Genomic DNA, 19191 nt, shown 5'->3' with positions numbered 1-19191 from the left:
TCGTCAAACCGTCCGCACGGAGCTCCGAACGAAATCTCAAAACTTCAAAGTTTTCCACGACCTGTTGCATAATGCAGATGATTTCGAAAAACTTTTTCGAGGGGGGTGGGGGGGTTTTCTACTCGTCCGATCGTAAAAACGTGGAAACTCGAGTTCCTACATCACGTGACGTTCCGTACAAACTTGAACGCGGCACGAGGTGATACAGATATATGCAAATTCCGGGAATCGAGTAGGTGCGGTATAGTCCGCATCGTGATGTTGATGTAAGGCTGCGTTTCTGGTCTACATCCCGATGGGCTTAAGAGCGTGAGACCCAAGGTTTAGCGTTTCTCTTGTCGACTTTTAATCTCGCGAGACGTACGTAACAACGCCCGTATACGGCCACGCTGCAATGAAATTTGACAATTCTGTATGCAACGGCGTTTTTCAACCGCAAGGACGAACCGCGAAACGCTCGTCAGCTTAAAGCTCCTCTTACGTCCGAGGGGATTCAAAAGTTCGATGAAGAGGTGATTTTTTTCTTTGTTCGTTTTCGCATATCGATTCATCTGGCATTGTTCTTCAGGGTTGTTCCAGTCGAGGGAACAAAAATTCAACCGATCAATTGACGCGACCCTTTGAACGGCGTCGATATATCGAAGATATTGTAATTAGGCGTGTACGCGTAGTAGTTCGTGGGCGTTCGAAGGCGTCGTCAATATCATGTTGCAGTGCAACGTAATTGCATGTGACCACATCAAACGTTTGCTCCCCCTCAGCGACGCGCCGGGTAATACATATTTTCTATCGAATCTCGTTATTTAACGATCGTTCAGAAATCGTTCGACGTTCCACATTTTCAAGTGATACTCGTTATTGCCGTTATCCCGACGCCCGCGGGGCATCTACGAAGGAATTAAATAATCAACGGAAACGTGTGCGTGTAACAATGTAACGCATTTGTAATTAGCGGATATTCATTACCTCGAACTGCTCAATTTCAATTCGCATTTCTAGGTGTTATAATGTTCAAGGATCATCGTTATAATCCATTTAAAACATTCGATCTTTTCATCCGTTTCGTAATCGCGTCAAGTATCTATTTGTCGTGCAATTATGGTGACCTAGAGACGTAACGGGTTGAAGAGTTGGAGGAAATCGATACAAGTTATATTATCAAAATTCCTTACGGATCTTCGACTGGAAATGGCGTTCGCAGATGAGGGTTATCGTTGAGCGGCAGTTTGGCCGGTTCGATTCACTCAAATTTTTTCCACAGTCTGGACCCAGTAATTGTTATTTTTTTTTTTTTTTTTTTTTTTTCTTCACGTCATTAGGGAAGAATCGCGCACAGTCGCGGTGAAGAACATTGCCCGCTCTTATCTCAGTCGTTTATCATTGCAAACCTTTTGTCTAGCTTTCCCTTTCGCAAGAAAAGAAAGAAAACCGCGGCGTGCGTCGCGCGGGTCCTTGCTTCGCGTCCTTGCCTCGCATGTCCACTCGAGTTCTTTCTAACAGATGAATCTCTCACCTAGCGCAATGGACCTACTTGCGTCGTCGGTTGTTTCCACATTGCTGTAATTATCGATCCGTTACGCGCCTGAATCAGCTCTTTTTACCTAATTTGCGCGCGCAAGAAAAATTTCAATTTAATAGAAAAAAAAAAAAAAAAAAGAATATATATATCTTCGCTCCGTTATTGCGCGACTGACGTCTCCCGAATTTTTCAGCGATGCGTGATATGCCGTTTCATCACGATATACTTTTACGTTTTTCGCTCGCGAGGATGCAAATGCTCCTCCGTCAGTTGAATTTCGTTTTTCCTTCCGTCTCTAATATCCGTCGAGGATATGATAGAATACGACGTAATTATATTAGCTACGGGTGTACGCCGACCGAGCGTAATTACTCCGAAGGGAAAAAGGAAATAAAAATATTGAAGGAGGAGAGAAAAAAAAAATAAATAAAAAAAAAAATACCACAAGTAGAACGACTTGACAAAAGAATTTTTTATCTGTTACCGCCGCTGCACTCGTTCATCTGTCATATAGAGTGACATAGAAATGGACTCTTACCATTTACTATTATACTTGAGTGTATTATTTGTATAATACTTATCTGCAATTCTAATTAATTTTCTCCCTATTAGCGCGTTATTTTTTTATCATTTTACTCTTATTCATTCAAACGTACGTACGTCCATATACATGTATAATGTATGATGATAGTTACGAAACATTCGAAACTGTTATAAATATAACGGAGGCGAATCTATTTCTCTTTTGGGTAATATGATTTTTTTTTCTTTTTTTGTCTCTCGACACGAATAAAATTACAGTTAGAAATAGAATTTCGTAAAGTGAATACTATTTTGAATTTCGCTCGCGTTACAAGTATACGCAAATTCGATTGTTGGATAACGTCGGATGTGGGGTGTATCTGGGTAACCCAGAAATTTTATTATTTTCATGTTAATGGCACAAATCGTTTGCAATTTATTACGAGCATCTTATGGGATCTTTTGGAATAACGAAAGCGGTTATTCGTGTACGAGCGTATTTCTCAGTTTGTCAAGTCTTTTGATGAGTTCTGGTCAACTCGATAATTACACGCTTTAGTTAACTCGTATTATTCTTCTGTTCGTATGATAATCCGAAACTTAGATCATTCTTATGTAAGTTCGTCTCAAGTATTAATTTCCACTTTCCTGAACAGGTTGAACAACAACACTTGTTCCAAAGGCGAAACGCGGGATTGCTACATTATTTCTGTATAAAATATAAATATTTTTTCAATTTCTCAAATTAATGAGGCGAGTGGTGGGCACGTTTTGAAAAAAAAAAAAAAAAAAAATACCCCTACTCGTTAGACAAATATGTACGTGCAGGATATCGTTTGCTTTTGCAGTCTGAAAATTTCATTTTCACTCTACCGCGCCTCATTTGTAAGCTTTGACTCCTGAAAATTTTCTTCTCGCGGTATCGCGGTATATTCAACAACCGATTGTTGTCGATTTTACTGTATTTTCAATTCACGCGGAATACGGAATTCTATTTAAGCCGTAGAAATTTTTCTCGGTACGTATATTAGAAACCGCGTTATACGTATGGAGGGTATAAAAACGGCGATACCGTGCGAACGGTATAACGTGGGGCTTAGTTTTTCTATTTTTAGGAATATTATTGGTTTGTTCGAAGCAGGGGATTTGCACGAGATTTATACAGTATATTATTGTATAGACAAACCGAGGGGAAATTCATGGTGCGAAAACCCTCGACGGGACCCCGTCGACGGATCCATGCGGTGACCTAGTTTCCGGAGATAAAAAGGAATTTACATCTATACAACGTTACGGTTTTACCTGAAGACTACGATCACTGATTACGCAAATCGGGTTGAATTTTACATTTCATATCGAGAAATATTATTCGCTTCTGATTTATAGAACCGCGCCCCGGTGTAGTGTTTTTCCTTCATTTTCGCGACCCAAATAGAATTGAAATTTTCGACATTTCAAATGTCTCTGCGAAACATCTAAATAATCTTATTTCTCACCGGTTGGGTTCTTCTTTTGTTTTTCCGTTGTCCATGGAAATGAGTAACGACGAATAGTAAAATGCACTACACTTGTGTCAGTTGAAAACGGCATTGTTTCACGCGCGGAGAAAACAAGCTGTGAAATATATTTTAATCGCGACTAACCGCGCGTAGTCTTGAACCCCATGCGCATTCACCGAAGAGAAAATTATATCCATTAGGTATGTACGTACGTATGTCTATTAACTTTTAACCGTGTGACTTTGGACGCACGTACATTCGACAATTATACCCGTCTGCGTTAGCGTAGAAAAGTTATTTGCGACGACAAGAGAATAAACTTGGTCGAGATAAAACGTGAAAATTTAGAAAATTTATTCGAATGTTTCAGGATCTTTGGCACGGGGGAACTGCGACAGAAGTTACCGGTCCCATTCGCGTGATTCATCAGTACGTACGGATGACCGAGCAGACCGCCCAATTTTACAACGAGTCTACCAAAAGTTTCGAGGAGGTAAGTTCAGGGAGGAAAATAAAAGAAAAGTACCATAAATCCGCCCCAACGATCAGACGCTCCCGATCTAGGCGATGATATACCGAATTTCATAAATATGCGCATCAGAATAGATTTATCACAGATCAATCGAACGTACATATATATACATGTATTCAAAGAACTTGCGTGGATTTTGCAACGTGCTTTCAGCGCTATTCACTCTCTGCGATTGATGAAAAACAATCGAAAATTTTCAAGGGAGCTGTGTTCGATATCCAGTTAAAATCATAGCCGATATATCTCATAAGTCTACGGGATTCTATATGTATCAGAGCACGACATAATTTCTTTCACTTTGAAAGCCTGCAGCACCCATCCAATTCCCCTCAAAGAGCGAGTAAACGCTCGGGTCTTCGGTATCATATAACCTACTTTGATTCAGAGTTGGCGCTAATGGAGATCGAGTAGTGGTAGGGCACAATGGTGCCTATAGTTCGTAGGCACATGGAAATATATCTTTGATGTTTTACCTGTACGTTACATATACACAGGTAAATCTTCTTACCGAGCTACCTTAGACTATGAGCTACCCGCCGCCTACTCACCTCGGTATAATTTTCCGCAAACAATCTCACGGGAATACTTCGCGTCGTGACGTTCACAGCAACCTACGGGATATTAGCGTATCAGGTGCACCTTTGCAACGTTTCGCTCCGACGTATTAGAATGATCGTGAGATCTTCGGTTATGGTGAAGCTGCGAGTACATGAAATCACGTTAAATTTTTATTACATTCCTTGTATCAGTCTCCGTGTTCTTAAGTTTCTGTTCCACCTTCAGCGTCTGAATGTTCCTGTGAAATGTTAGCAGAAGTATTTTTTTTTTCTGAAGCAACTATGAAAAACTCGATTTTAGGAACAAATTTTTTACAATAATGCAGATGACGGCTGTTCGTTAGACTTCGAAATTCGGTCGGGTTATAGGATAAGTAAGATTCGTCGTTTTAAGTAACAGTTGCCGCCGGCTATTTGATGTTCATTTGTGCGCGTTATTCAATTTTCTTTTTCTTAGATAAGAAACTCGATAACGATCACCTGTCAAACACATCGAGCGTTTTTATCACTTTACTATAAATTGATTTGAAAAAATTACATCTCAGTTAATTTTTAATATGAAACCGGCGATTCGACCGTTGATAAAAAAAAAAAAAAATTCAGATTTCCATCAACCTTGGAGTGAAAAGCAATTTTCTTCTCGCTAATTTAAAAAGAGGGGGACTGCATAGTGGTAGTACGTCGTGTATCGAGGACGCAAAGCCGATATTTTCACGCCAAGCGCTACGAATATTACAAACACGCGCCTCGTGGAAAAGCCTCGGATTTACGCCTAGGCCTACTTTCATGGTAGGTACGTTTCGGGATCCAAAGCAGCCGCTTCCGCGACGGCGGAGTGAAAGATGTACTTTTCAGTACTGCGCGCGTGCGCAATCGCGAAATCAACCCCTGCTGTACCAGAAGCGGCTGCTTTTGGTCCGGAAATGTTCCATGAAAGTAGGCCTAAATCGAGCTAGTGTTACATAAAAATGATTTTCAACACGAAATTTTCCTTTTTTTATTTTATTAATCTCCATAATCGTATACACACGAATTATACAATTGTATATAACGAATGCCGGATAAGCGTAATAATGATGATAATTAGAATGACGATAATAACAATAGCAGCGTAGATATCAGCAGAAAATGAGAATAAACTTGCGTAGTACACATTAAGGTACCTCAGGCGTGAACGCGTGACTCTAATTTTATGAACATATCAGATACGTGTTACGCGAACCAGACGTTAGAATCGAAAGTGAGAAGCGTATTGTTTTAATTAAACGTATCTATACTACGTCCGTGTACAACGTACGCTCTTTTACCTAATTTATTATATCTTGTGCCACGAGCCCTGCACAGTCGTGTTGCTTACCGTACATTATACCTTTTCTATGGTAATAATCCCTCCGCCACGCTGCCAATTAACCGCTTTAAAATTAATATCCCGTTATCTCGTCGGTACAACCACGACGATTATAACGTGCGAGATGATTTATGAAGTTGATCGTTCCGCGTCCACCTCCACTCTTTACCGTTTGGATTTCGTCGAAACTAATTCGCGACGTATTTGGAATCGGTCCTCCCTTATGTGTGTATTTTAAAGTGTAAATATACATAATTAGGTATATGCCGGAAGGGGCCATTAGGGAGGGCGGGATACAATTCTGAAAGCACATATACTCAGGATTAATTTGATACAATGTAAACAAATGTCATTCCGAAAATTAGATCTCATCTCCATCGCGCTGTACGGGATGGCAAAATTAAGGAACGATCTGATCCGGGAGCTACGTAACTTTCACTGTATCGCAGCCGTCGCGCGGCGTTCGTCGTTTCGCGATCAGACGAAGAAACTTTTCAAAATCGTTCACTCTCCGCTTTTCAGGTGACGGGGTGTCTCCCTGCGATGGGATACAGCTTCGCAGCCGGTACGACGGACGGACCGGGTTCCTTCTCCTTTCAGCAGGGAACCACCACCTCAAATCCACTGTGGAATGCCATACGCGACTTTTTGGCCAGCCCGAGTGAGGAGGACGTTCGTTGTCACGGGGCTAAGCCGATTCTACTGGCAACGGGGAGGGTGAGTCGATTTGTATTGCAGAGTCTTAGAATGCGAGTTGCGAAATCGATGGGAACAAGTTTTTTTTAATTTTTTTTAGTTTTTTTTTTTGGATCCGTTGAGTCGAACGATCCGAAGATGAATCCCGATTCGCTCTGCGTGTAGCGAAAGAAACAAAAATTAAAAATAAAGAGAAGCATAACTCGAGGGATCGCTAATTCGCTAGCGAGAGGCTACACAGTTAGCTGCACTGGATGTATATCGCTAACTTACTAATTATCAGCCGTTCGAATTTCGCGAAACTATATACCTACTTTTCTCGGTACACAGTGATATAATGTGCGCTGGCGTAGCGCCGAATTACGAAACTGCACCGTGGCCTACTTGTTTATCCAATTAGTATAAATTTTTGGATTCGCGAAGGTTTTTTTTATTTCGAAGCTGAAATGCGGCTGATGATGTACTTCGGTAAATCTATACGTAAAAGCGCTCAATCGGAGAAACATGTACAGCATATATGTATATTTCGTGGCGATGAATAACTTACGGAAGACTATAAAATCAAAATTTAAAAATTCAAAAATTTAAATTTAAATGCAAAACAACGAAAATCTTCGATTGCTCATCGTGTTCGGTTCAATTCAGTATTTCTGAAATCTGAAACGTTTGGATAAATAGAAATCAAAAATGTCGTTCGGATGTACTTTTTTAATTTCGTTCAACATTAGGGGAAACATCGCGTTGCAATCTTATCCATTCTCTCACCGTAGCGTCGGTTTTTCAATCTTGTTGTCGGTGCGAATCGATTTCGGCTTCATTTTTACCTCTTTTACTTTTTTCGAAGTGGGATATGTAGAGCGGAGCTAAAAGACCATTGCCACACGGCGTTATTGATGACATTCTCTCTGCCCGCACGGGTCGCTGACTCGCAGGTTCTGCTCGTCCTTTTACTCGGCGGCTTAGCTTACGCTGTTGAATACATCGCGACCACCCTTGTCAGCGTTTCGGGACGTTTCAACAACTTTCGCTTACAACGAGAATCGCCAACTTTTGACAGACCCGGAAATTCACTTCTCAACGCATCCGTGTAGCGTGCGCGTCGGTAGAATCGACGCGATAGAAAATTCGCCGGGAAGTTTCGCGAGATTAGAATTCCGAATCCAAACCGAACTATAGAAATCATTTTTTATTTTATTTTTTTTTCACATCTTTTTTACTTTTTATTCGATAACTCTGTATGGGTAACCGCGTTGGAAACGTATTCGACAGAACTCGTACTCTCGTTTCATTTCCGTCCTCACCGAGAGCGTGAAGAAAAAGGGAAATAAAAAAAACAGAGTTCAGGAAGCTACAGGAGTCTAGGCTCTAATTATTAGGATTTGAATAATCAAAGCGGTGTTTGTTGTACGATTTCACTCTCGGGAGCTTGCAGAACGTACGGCTTCGCAGCTTGAGTAACAAATCACTTCAAATAACCGGCGAATTAAAGCTAAAAGCTAATCCCACCCGTCATCTCGCGGTAATTAATCCGCGATATCCCATCCCGATAAAATAAGCGGACCGTTGTAGAACCGAGTCGTTTGGAGACGCCTTACCTGGACGATGATCGGTTACATCGCGTCGACGATACTCGTATCCGCGAATTCATAAAGTAACGATGATCATCGCCGATCGCCGTCGTGCGACGAGTAGTTATGATATAATGACGATATCGTAGTCACGAATGGAGGCGAAGCTGAACCCCGTCAACTGTGTTCGACGACGCATTATTAATCAACATTTAGTATTCAACGAGTTACGCTGCAGCCGTGAATTACACCGCGTTTACATACAACGGATGGTTTATGATCTACATAAAGAGAGAGATAGAGAGAGAGAGGGAGAGAGAGAGAAAATCACGTTGTGTAGGCGAGTTTAATTATTTCAAGGTAAACATCATTTTAATGCACCGACAACGGCAACGGTTATAACAGATGTAGACGTTCAGTTTCATCCTTGTGCGAACTACGTATCTTTATCCCCCTCTTATCATGGCCGTTCAACGGCTCGTGGCTGGAGAGAGCCTCAATGGAAAGGGATGAATGCCGAGGGCCCCTTTGCGGTCCGCGGGGCAGGAAATAACCGTCTTCAGAGCTCATCCGTCGTCAAATGTGAATTTGAATTTTTGGAATTACTTTTGAGAAGGACCTTCCCACTCTTCCGTGACATCGGACGATCATAAATCATTCGTACAGAGCCATCGTGTCGTCGGAATCGGGTGGTGAAAGGGGAGGAAAAAAAAAAAAAAAAACGAAAGTAAAAAAAGGGTCATAATTTGTATCGAGCTTACCGGAAGGCGTGAAATAAAAGAAAAATTAGATATCGAACGACGCCGGTTTCGTGGATTTATAACCGGGATTCGCCGTTCCACTTCCGTATGTATAATTGAGCGCGTTTCTCCGGCATCTTGGAAATCAATTACTCTCCGTTACCCTTGAAGCGAATAAAGAAAGGTGAATAATGACCGTTATTCGGTGGAGGATTTTTATGCGTATACGACGATTGCCGAAGTGTTTGACGAATTAGCGATATTGCAACGTTTATTCGACGTGCGGTATATTCGATGCATCTCGAACGAAATGAGAAGTAAATTTATCACCACGTAGTATGGGGTAAACAGAAAAAAGTCGCATCACCGTCTGCCGGTTCAATTTACAGTTAAGAGATCGGCGTTCAATCAGTCTCCGGATGATAAAAATGAACAAATATAGATGTACTACCCCGCGGCTTCGGCCGTTTATAGGCCAGGCGTTTATCGTGGAATAGCAAGTATTTAAGGGATCCCGACAATAAGCCGTCCGATGAGCAAATTGGCGCGTACAAGTAAACAATATTCATCATTATCTCGGTATTATCTTTTGCCAATGCGTTCGTTAGATCTGGTATTCGAGTATAATCGACAACATTTCTATACACACTCGTCCCACGGAGTCCTGACTGCGCATATCTGCCTACGCGACATTAATCAGAGAGATTATCGATTATCGTTCTAACCACCGTCATGCAAAGGTCAGCGTCGGATGTTCTCGTCGCGTGGTTCCTAGAATCATGCAACGCGAGTTACGCTCGTGCGACTCAGACTGTGTTTCTCCGAAGCCGTTGAAATTAAAGAGTTAGCCGGGCGTCCGCCGTCCGGGCGTCCGATACCTCGACTTTTATTTTTATTCGCAAGTTTTTTCCACTTGTAGATTTTCTTATTTCATTACGCAGATGGTATTCCCCTATTCATGGCAACCCCAAATCGTTTCGACCCACGTGGCTCTCCTTGGGGACGTAATAATCGCCGGTGTGCCCGGAGAATTCACTACAATGGCGGGTCGGAGACTGAGAGATTCCATAAAAAGTGCAACGCTACAGAGGGAAACTAGAGAGGAACCGGTCGTCGTTATAGCCGGCTTGTGCAACACGTACAGCGACTACATCACCACTCCCGAAGAGTATCAGGTCGGTTTTAAAGGAGATACATTTTTTTCAGATTTTAAAAGTTGAGTTCGTTCGAATTCAATTTTGGCTATTCTTCTGTCGATTCAGATCCAGAGGTACGAGGGAGCCTCCACCATATACGGACCTCACACTCTGACCATATATCTGAAACATTACAAAGATTTAGTTTCCTCGATTCTCGCGGTGAGTTGATATATTTCTGCACCGAAACCGAAATCCCTTTTTGGATTTCCAACTACGGCGTCGGCCGGTTCAGAAAAATTGAGACACTTTTTAATAAGATGAAAAAAATATTTCAGGGAAAATCACTCTTGCCCGGACCGCTGCCACCGGACTTGTTCTTGAGTAATCTGATCTCTCTGGTGACCCCCGTATTGTTCGACACGCCCAAATGGAGGCACGAGTTCGGCGATTGTCTTCAACATCCCGTGAAGGTCGCCGGACCGGGAGACACGGTTACAGCGAGATTCGTAAGTTTCTGTTTGGGAAATAATCGGATAGCGCGTTACCGCGAGGATAGGAAAGATTGTATTCGCGACACAGTCTTGCCCGCGAAGGACTCATCTCGTGAAGCAGTAAAATATAAAGACACCGATTTTGTCCTGCATTACTTTTCCTTCAACTCAATAATATTCTTGAGTAAGTAATAAAATGCTTTATGCGGTAAAGTGACGGAGCCTCATCATGGTCACCTAGTATAAGGTATCGTCTATATTATTACCCTGCACGAGTGATAAACTTCTTAAGGGTCACACGCGTCTTTATGGTACAGCTCTAGCCACGTACATAAAATTCCATAAAGTAACCACAGTTCGAGTCTCGTTTGTTTCACCGGTATAAATATGTAGCTCGTCGCTGTCGCTCCGGTAAAATCATCCGCTCGGATCAATTGAAATTACTCGAACGAATTTCGATCGGATCGCGAGGTTCGGGTATTTTTGACACTTCAATTTTCCTTTTCTCTTTTCTTTCTCCTTCTGCTTTTTCACTCACCGCTAAGGTTTTAGCGGATCATCGTTTCCTAACGACTGAAAAGATCAGGATCAGAGCAAAGCCACTCCATTGAGAGTTTTCCACGTCGTTCGAAATCTGAGGTAATTTGGCGATAAAATGGCACCGAATCGTTGCAAGGATTATTTTTAAGACTCGTGAGCATCCACGACGGTTTAGGACGCGTCGTAGCGGTCAGACAGAATACGGAATATTACGTGACAAAGCTGTCGGTTACATAATCGGTAGTACACACTACATAATACGCATTAGAATGAGAACGATTCAATGTTCTCGACGTCTGTGATCTATCGCCAACCATGCGGTTTACCGAAGCACTCAGATAGATTACTTCTCTACATACACTTGTACATACCGCGCTCAGCTATATACCTATACAGGGAATATACTCGCCCATCATTCATACCTCGAAAAATAACGGTTGAATGTTTATTCGATATCAATGGGATGAGGCGACGCACTTCGATGGTAGAAATTGAACGGAAAAGAGAAAGCGGATAAGTGAAATGAAACAAACTAAATGAACGCTGATAAGCGATTGCCACTCCGCGGTGCATGCGCTGCTGTACATAGAATTCAAAAAAAGTTCATTCTCAATTCACCGGAAGTCTTGTTTTTACTGTAGTCGCTTCGTCTGAAAACAAGTGTAACACAGATGACCAAATATTTTGCTGACCCGGTATTTTGCCGTTTTTATTCTCTCGATCGGTCCGTCTTTTATTTTACTTAGATTTGGGGTTGTTCTTTTTTTTCTCTCAAATAAAGGTCGCTGGCCATCCGCGGAACAATCCAATGGCCGGAGGGTCTTTTCTGTTCGTTGAGAGGCTGGGAAACGACGAAACTTGGATCACAGTTGCAACCGACGCGGACTGGGAGACAAAGTGAGTTCACGTTTCAACACTTGAGAAAATCCATTCTCTCGCGTACCTTTTCTTTTTTTTTCTCCACCTTTTCCATCCTACGATAGATTTTTATTGTGCAAGTTGATGCACGATAAATGGTAAAAAGTTCGATGAAAATTTCGGTTCTTTTATTCACGATATGTACACGGTGAATTTAAAATCATTATTCAAACGGACACTTTAAGTAGAGGGAAATTCGTTATCCCTGTCGAACGAGGTAAATAGATATAAAAATTCGAATGAAAGAGGTAAATAAGAAAGCAAATCGAATAGCTCGCCTTGACGTCTGAAAAATATCGGGTATAAATTTATCGTAGTTGCACCTACGTTGCACATGGGTAAATAGGTGCAAGTATACCTCTATCTTTTTACTCGGTACAAATGGTAAGATTTATTGCAGATTCGTTTGGAAACGTACCTCAATAGTTTTAGGATCCAGTCAAGCTATTATTTCATGGACTATTCCAGACGATGTTGAACCAGGCGAGTATCGCCTAAGACACAATGGGCATTACAGATATATTTTAGGAGGAATTTATCCCTACCAAGGTGTCAGCAAACACTTCGAGGTGAGATTCTTCTCTGTTTTTTTTTTTTTTTTTTTCTCTCTCATTTACCCAAATCGAATCTGGAAGTTTATCTTCGTGAAAATTTTAATTCGTGAAAATATTCATCGTTTTCAGGTGGTTGCCTTCGGTTCGAGTAGGCGTAAGCGTTACTATTTCGCCTAAGACTTTCCATTGAGAGGAGGAATACTTCTGAAGATATTCGAAGATGCTTGCCAAGTGATTATAGATACGGAACCATACGTATGAAATATTATATATTTAATAGCTATGTATATGTATATAGTTTTCGGATAAGATCTATTTTATACATAACTGTACGCGAATGTACTGTAATTCTAATCGTCGTAATCAACTCGTCTGCGATCCTATGTACGTTATGTGAAATTATCGATACGTTGTTAGTCATTTAGATTTTCGATAACGCGCATAGATCAAAATAAATATGTCCTAGCTAGTTGTGCAAATGAATCGTTTCTCACGCGACGTTGGAACGGATGATTCTTTTCTAACCTACGCCAAAGGCCTGTTTCAGAGTTGAAAACTTTTTCCCCTCTAAACATCCCACAATTTCACTCCATTTACAGTTTTCACAAAAAAAAAAAAAAACAAATTCCTGTCATCAAGGAACTCACGTTTTGTCGGAACGCAAAGCTTTTTGTTTGAAAGGTACTCTCATAAATTCTTCCCTTCTGCTCGACAGTGTTATCCCTTTTCGAATAAATTTTTCTGAGACAGGGATAAAGTGGAGCGAGCTAGGGACGTGTCAGATTCCGCCCTTTATCTATCAGGAGAATATTTCCAAGCATGTTGTTGTTTGACCGAGGAGGTTTTTTGCTTCAATTTTTTTTTTTCATGCCTCTTCAGATAATTTCTTTGGTGATTAATTATCCGATCCTAGAGTAACAGCTGTGCCGATCGATCTGAGAAAGGGCAGGAAAAATGGACGAAATAATCCAAAAGTTTTTCGGTAACTCGCATTACTATCACTTCGAATTACAAACAACTTGACTATACGTGTTTTCTAACACCGAATGTGACTTTTGATAAAGTCATCGACGATCCCGAGAACCGTAACGTCGAATTCTAGAAAGCCTGCAAAAATTTCTCCCATCCAAGTTGAAAATAAGTCGCTCGACATTTTGGGTCAGATTTTTTAGGCGTTAAAAGTTGCACAGAATTGTTGTAGAATAATAACAGAACGTCGTCGTATTTTCGCACATCCTTTGCAGTGAAATTTTCTTGTCGTATAAAGTTACCCCGTTCACGAACAGCGAACTACTGCAGATTATAGTAGATATCTAGGTCCATAAAAGACGGTCACTGTTGACGACACCGTAAATAATCTCGTGTTAAATAAACAGAAGGTTTGTGATTTTTTTTTTTTTCTTACAGTCGTCTTCAGAACTTCGTCGTACACGTAAATTATGAATATAAATTGTGCGTTGCAGTCAGTTCGAGGAACGGTTGAATCAATTCAGTTTTCTCAGAACAATGAGGAGCTAATGAAATTTTCTTTCCTCCCTTTTCTTCATCGACTACATAGTCGACGATCACTCGCACCTGATCGGGCGTTGAATAAGGGCAAAATACCGATGGTACAACTAAACAATGAAATAATTTTTTTTAAATCAATTTTTATTCGAATAATAAATTATTACGTATAATTGAAGCCTGTATTCAATGCACCAATCTGCCTAAATAGAAATACTCGTTATTAAAGATTTTGTTTTAAAAAATATTTTAAAATTGTGGTTCCTTCTCTCGAGAGTTGTGCGTCGAATGGGGAAAAATTCGGAATCGTATATCACGGTGCAGAAGAAAAATAAAGGAAAAAAAAAAAAAAAACGAAAGACATCTTGCCGGAAGTTTTACCTCCTCTCCATTCCACCCTTTAGTACCGCCTGATACATCGTCCTGTCGGAAAGTAAAGTGAAAAGGCTCTGGGGCGGAATGAAGTGACTGCTGACAAAAAAAATGTTCACCACTAACGTAAGAACCGCTTCTTATACAACTTTCGAGCACACACTCTCGCCATTTGTTTTCCAACACAATATCTAGGTGGATACTTGGCATAATTTAATAGATCTGCAACGCTAGGACGACGTTTATTATACTTATAGAAAGATGATGCGATATTGAATTGTAAATGATGAGAAATAGCGACATTACAATTTACGCGCGTCAACGCCGCACGTAACGTCACACGAATTGCAGCGTGAGCATTCGATGATAAATTTGTTATCTATGAATAGTAAATCAATGATTGGGTGGCGTGAATTATTGCCGAGAATTTCTGATAGTTGCGCAGTGATTGTTTTCTTCGTCCCGTAAAACTTGGAAAAAATTGTGCGTTCAGCGCAGATTAAGCTGCGATTCGGAAGTTCGGGGTATCGGTGTCGAACGAGATGTTGGAAAAATAGAATTCTTTTTGCAAGTTGTCTTTCGTTTACGACGAGATATAAAAGTTGGAGAAAATTACTTGGAGTATTTCACTTTATTTTTCTCCAAAAGTGTAGGTGTTGTATATAATATATATGTATAACCATCCTTCGTCAGTTTTCTTACATGGGATCTCGTGTTTGCAAGAAGTTTGACATCTTCGGTATCAGTTGGGTTTTTACAGGCTAAAAGCTGTTGCCGAAGGAAAATAAGTCAAAACAGGTATAGGTAAAACGGAGTAATAAAATGAAAGAAAAAGTGTAAAACGAAATAATAAAATAAATACAACTTCACTTTGTACAGCTACGTATAGCTACTCACCTTCAGCAGAAAGTGCCGCCGACATTTCTTCGTTCATAAAGTTTCGCGTAAAAGGAAAAGCCCGTTTGTCACTAACTGTGAAGCTTTGAAATACCCCCCCTACCCCATTTGCACGTGTGGCTCGATCTCCTCGCAGAACCTGTACATTACCTATAACGTAGGGTAATTAAACTATAAGTTCTTTGTGTTCTACATTGGCAACAGTTATTATTCATTATTACCTTCATTATCCAACTTCATTCAAACCACTTTACCTTTTCAGAGAATTGAGAAAAAAAAATAAAATAATAATAATTTATAAATGAAAAGTCCAAAGATTTATTGCGAATACGGAGAAAGGAGGCTGCATATTATTTACGATGTTGCCTTTCAGAATGAAAAGAATACAATTTTTTTTTTCGTTGTGTTGAGAAAAATTAGAACACGTTCGGATGAATTGAAAGAAATCAAAAGTGATTGAAAATTATTCACCCATCACAAGAAGTTGTTCTGACTCACAGAGAGGCGAAATATTGAAAACTAGGAGATGGCGAGTTTGACAACCCTTTCGGGTTCCGCGAACTTCTCTCGGTCAAAACGTATATTCCAAAGTTCTGCCGAAACAATGTGCCCACGTATTTAACACCGTGTATAATTCAGAAAGCTACAACTCTCCTCTTATTACTCGACCGTTTCGGGACGAGGTAGGTACCCATGATGCTCCAGATTGTCATTATTGTTATTATACAGTCGAGGGAAAAAGGGAATTAACAAATTATCGTAACTCTGGGGGCTATTTCCGTTGTTTATTAGCAGAAACGTTCGTTCGTCATTTGGCGAAGCACTGGAAGTGGAGATGTGTAACGCGAAACTTGATCGAATAACTCGTGTGTTATTCGCGCGAAGGCGGAGGATACACCGAATTCTGGCTGTTGTGAAAATTCGTAGTTGATCGGAACTTTGTTTGAACGATGGTATTTCCGTTCTAAGTAAAACTTAATGAAATTGGAAAACCTTTGATCTAGATTACGTGTACTACTCCCCGGGCTTTGGGAATTCGGCGTACGAATTAATTACAATTTAGGATACTTTGATTACTCGCAATTAAAAAAAGGAAAAAAATAAACGGTTAATTAGCAATGAAGATACGCAGGAATTAATGTGTTTGCATGTATGTACATTGTACATACTTCGGATACAAAGTTGTACAGCGTCTTTTACTACAAATCTGATTACTTCGAATAAAGTAAAGTAGCATTATGCATAAATTTCGTTTGTTCGAATTTCTGAGCGTGATCGTGCATAATTTGATTTGGTTTGCGCTGCTCTAAATAATTCCGCGTTCAAGATAAAAGTTTAAATTGATCGACTAAGCACTCGTTCGCGTCCAGAATAAAATAACACAATACTTGATTTCCCGTACTTTTCCTTACTTGGAAACTTCTCGAACAAATTCCCAGTTGTGTGCGTAAACTTTTCTTATATACGTTCGTCTGAATTTCAATGATTCGGTATTATGCACAAAAAAAAATCTTATTAAAAACTTTACGTGCATCGGAATCAGTTTTCTTTATTATTGTCGAACCAATCACGTTCTTCCCCATATACGATCTCCAGTTTTTCCTGATTGGATAAAAAGCTCCGTGTACGGTGTAGTATGTTTTATCAGCATGTATAGACACATGAGTATACATACATATAACTTCGGAAGAACTGGTGCACGACAAATCGAAATTAGATAACTTGAAGCAAACGAACCTGGAATATTACGCGATAATCCCTCCAAGTGGATGTTCTTCTCAACTCAGCTTCACAAATTAATCGCTCAAATGCCACTTAGTTCCGTCGGCGAAATGCAATATCAGTAGTTACGCAACAGTTATACGCAATTCTCGAGAAACCCTTTCGTGCACTAAAATCTGCACGAGTTACGTTGTTCGAATCGAAAATTAGAATCGGTATAATTAGGTTGAACGCTGACCTCTTCAACTACTTCCGCTTGCACGCATTTCTTCGGTGAATTTTATGTTCCGAGTATAGAAGGAATTACCACCAATCTAACACATTATTTTTGCTGCAACTCCAACGGCAACGCCCATCCCACCATGATTAGTTAGCGTTGCGAGAAAAAGATTTCGTTTTGTGATAGAAGCTGTAGTCTTCAGTTGTTCTGCCTTTTTACGTGTGAAAGTCGTGAAATAATGGATCTGCTGTGAATTGTATGTACGAATATTTCGTGACGTTATTTTGCTCCAGCGAATCAAGCTCGAACGAATACTCATCGAGATATCTTATTGTTCCAGTACTCAAAGGACATCTGACGATTCGCGATGTCAGCAGTCGCACGAACTCGCCGAAGGGGACCAGTGCCGAAATAATGAGGTCACACCTACTGACGAGCATCTCCTTACCTCTAACGAGAAGTGTATTCACGTCCGCTAGTTTTCGATTCGAAAATCAATGGACATACATGCACGGCAAATAATTGTTAACGCGTGAAGAAGTGATTACATTCTAATGTATTGTATTCGCTGAAAGTACTAGAGCGATATTGTAATTTTTAAATAAACATATGTAGATCGTTTTTGAAATAGTATTAAACATTCTGATAAAAGAATTGTTGGATGTATCCTATCTTGATGATTGATCAATAAACGAGCTGATTATTTTCAGATTAATTACTTGATTCTTATTGATTATACCCTTGAGTATATCATATATGAGGATTATTCATAAGCAACCATCATGAAATCAGGCTTTGACTTGGAACACCTTTTTGATTGTCATGTTCACCTGATACCCAAATGAATTTTTGGTTAAAACTTGCCCTTGCATTTTCAGTACCGATTTTCTGATTTTCTAGGGCACCATAATATCAATACAGGTTTGTACCGAAGCATGATCGAATAATGGAATTCACATGCATGCATATGATCAGGCTTGCAAACGAGCAAATAACGACTTGATCATACGGCAAAGGAGTAGGATTCAATTCATAGGATTGAACGCATGCATATGATGAGGCACATGGGGTCTCGGAACACCTCCTCGGGTTTCCTGTTCTCCTGATACAAATTCCCACTTTTGGGCAAACTTCCAATTTTCAGGGCCGGTATAATAGAGCTCGACATTATCAGTTCCGGTTTGTATCGAACGATGAATGAATGATTGCACGCACACGCAGGCATATAGTTAGTCTTGCAAGGCATCAGTTGCATTCTCTATCGTACTAGAACTAAATATACAGGATTGAATGCATGCACATGATGAGGCACCCGAGGTCTAGGAATACCTCCTCGATTTTTCTGTTCTCCTGATACCCAAAAAATTTTTTTGCCTAAATTCTGAACTTCCACGCTGCTCTTCTAGAGCTTAAAATCATTCTTTTCTTCTTGTGCCGAAGAATTATCGAATAAATGGATACACAGGCTGGCATATGCCTAGTCCTGCGAGAAACCAGTTGCTTTCCCTATCATACTAGGAATAACTATATAGGATTGAATGCATGCACATAATGAGGCACATGGGATCTCGGGCCACCTCCTCGGGTTTCATGTTCTCCTGATACAAATTCCCACTTTTGGACAAACTTTCAATTTTCAGGGCCGGTAATCTAGACTTCTCCATTATCTGTTCAAGTTTGTGTGAAAGCTTCATTGAATGAATGAATACGCAGGCAGTTAAATGCTAAGGTCCTCAAGCAACTAGTTGCTCTCCCTATTATACTAGGATTAAACACACATGATTGCATAGGATCAGTCCTACAAGCAACTAGCTAATGTCTCCATCATACTCTGTAGGAGTAGGATTCACT

General features: G+C 40.4%; 1 protein-coding gene and 2 long non-coding RNA genes across 6 annotated transcripts in view; 1 reads left to right on the top strand and 2 right to left on the bottom strand.

Moving 5' to 3' along the window:
* LOC105693041 (neutral ceramidase) overlaps positions 1 to 13092 on the top strand; it is a 43899-nt gene extending 30807 nt beyond the window's left edge. For all 4 annotated transcript variants that reach the window (XM_020856135.2, XM_012412690.3, XM_012412691.3 and 1 more), the window contains exons 8-15: positions 3911 to 4033; positions 6500 to 6694; positions 9923 to 10156; positions 10244 to 10339; positions 10456 to 10626; positions 11933 to 12048; positions 12470 to 12638; positions 12753 to 13092. In XM_020856135.2, the coding sequence (XP_020711794.2) occupies positions 3911 to 4033; positions 6500 to 6694; positions 9923 to 10156; positions 10244 to 10339; positions 10456 to 10626; positions 11933 to 12048; positions 12470 to 12638; positions 12753 to 12800 (1152 nt within the window). In that variant the 3' untranslated portion in view covers positions 12801 to 13092. The remainder of the gene's footprint in view (positions 1 to 3910; positions 4034 to 6499; positions 6695 to 9922; positions 10157 to 10243; positions 10340 to 10455; positions 10627 to 11932; positions 12049 to 12469; positions 12639 to 12752) is intronic.
* Positions 8569 to 9916, bottom strand: LOC125501399. Its single transcript, XR_007278961.1, has 2 exons — positions 9433 to 9916; positions 8569 to 8869 (listed from the first exon to the last, which is right to left on the bottom strand). It is a non-coding gene; the product is annotated as an uncharacterized LOC125501399 (long non-coding RNA).
* A 1730-nt stretch (positions 13093 to 14822) lies between the features above and the next one.
* On the bottom strand, positions 14823 to 18717 carry LOC110117418. Its single transcript, XR_002306040.2, has 3 exons — positions 17136 to 18717; positions 15399 to 15548; positions 14823 to 15269 (listed from the first exon to the last, which is right to left on the bottom strand). It is a non-coding gene; the product is annotated as an uncharacterized LOC110117418 (long non-coding RNA).
* Between the last annotated feature and the right edge of the window lie 474 nt (positions 18718 to 19191).

The sequence above is a fragment of the Athalia rosae genome, chromosome 6 (assembly GCF_917208135.1).
Source record: "Athalia rosae chromosome 6, iyAthRosa1.1, whole genome shotgun sequence".
In the NCBI taxonomy this organism is placed as follows: domain Eukaryota; kingdom Metazoa; phylum Arthropoda; class Insecta; order Hymenoptera; family Athaliidae; genus Athalia; species Athalia rosae.
Note: the sequence above shows the minus strand (reverse complement) of the source record. Positions and strands in the feature narration are given on the sequence as shown.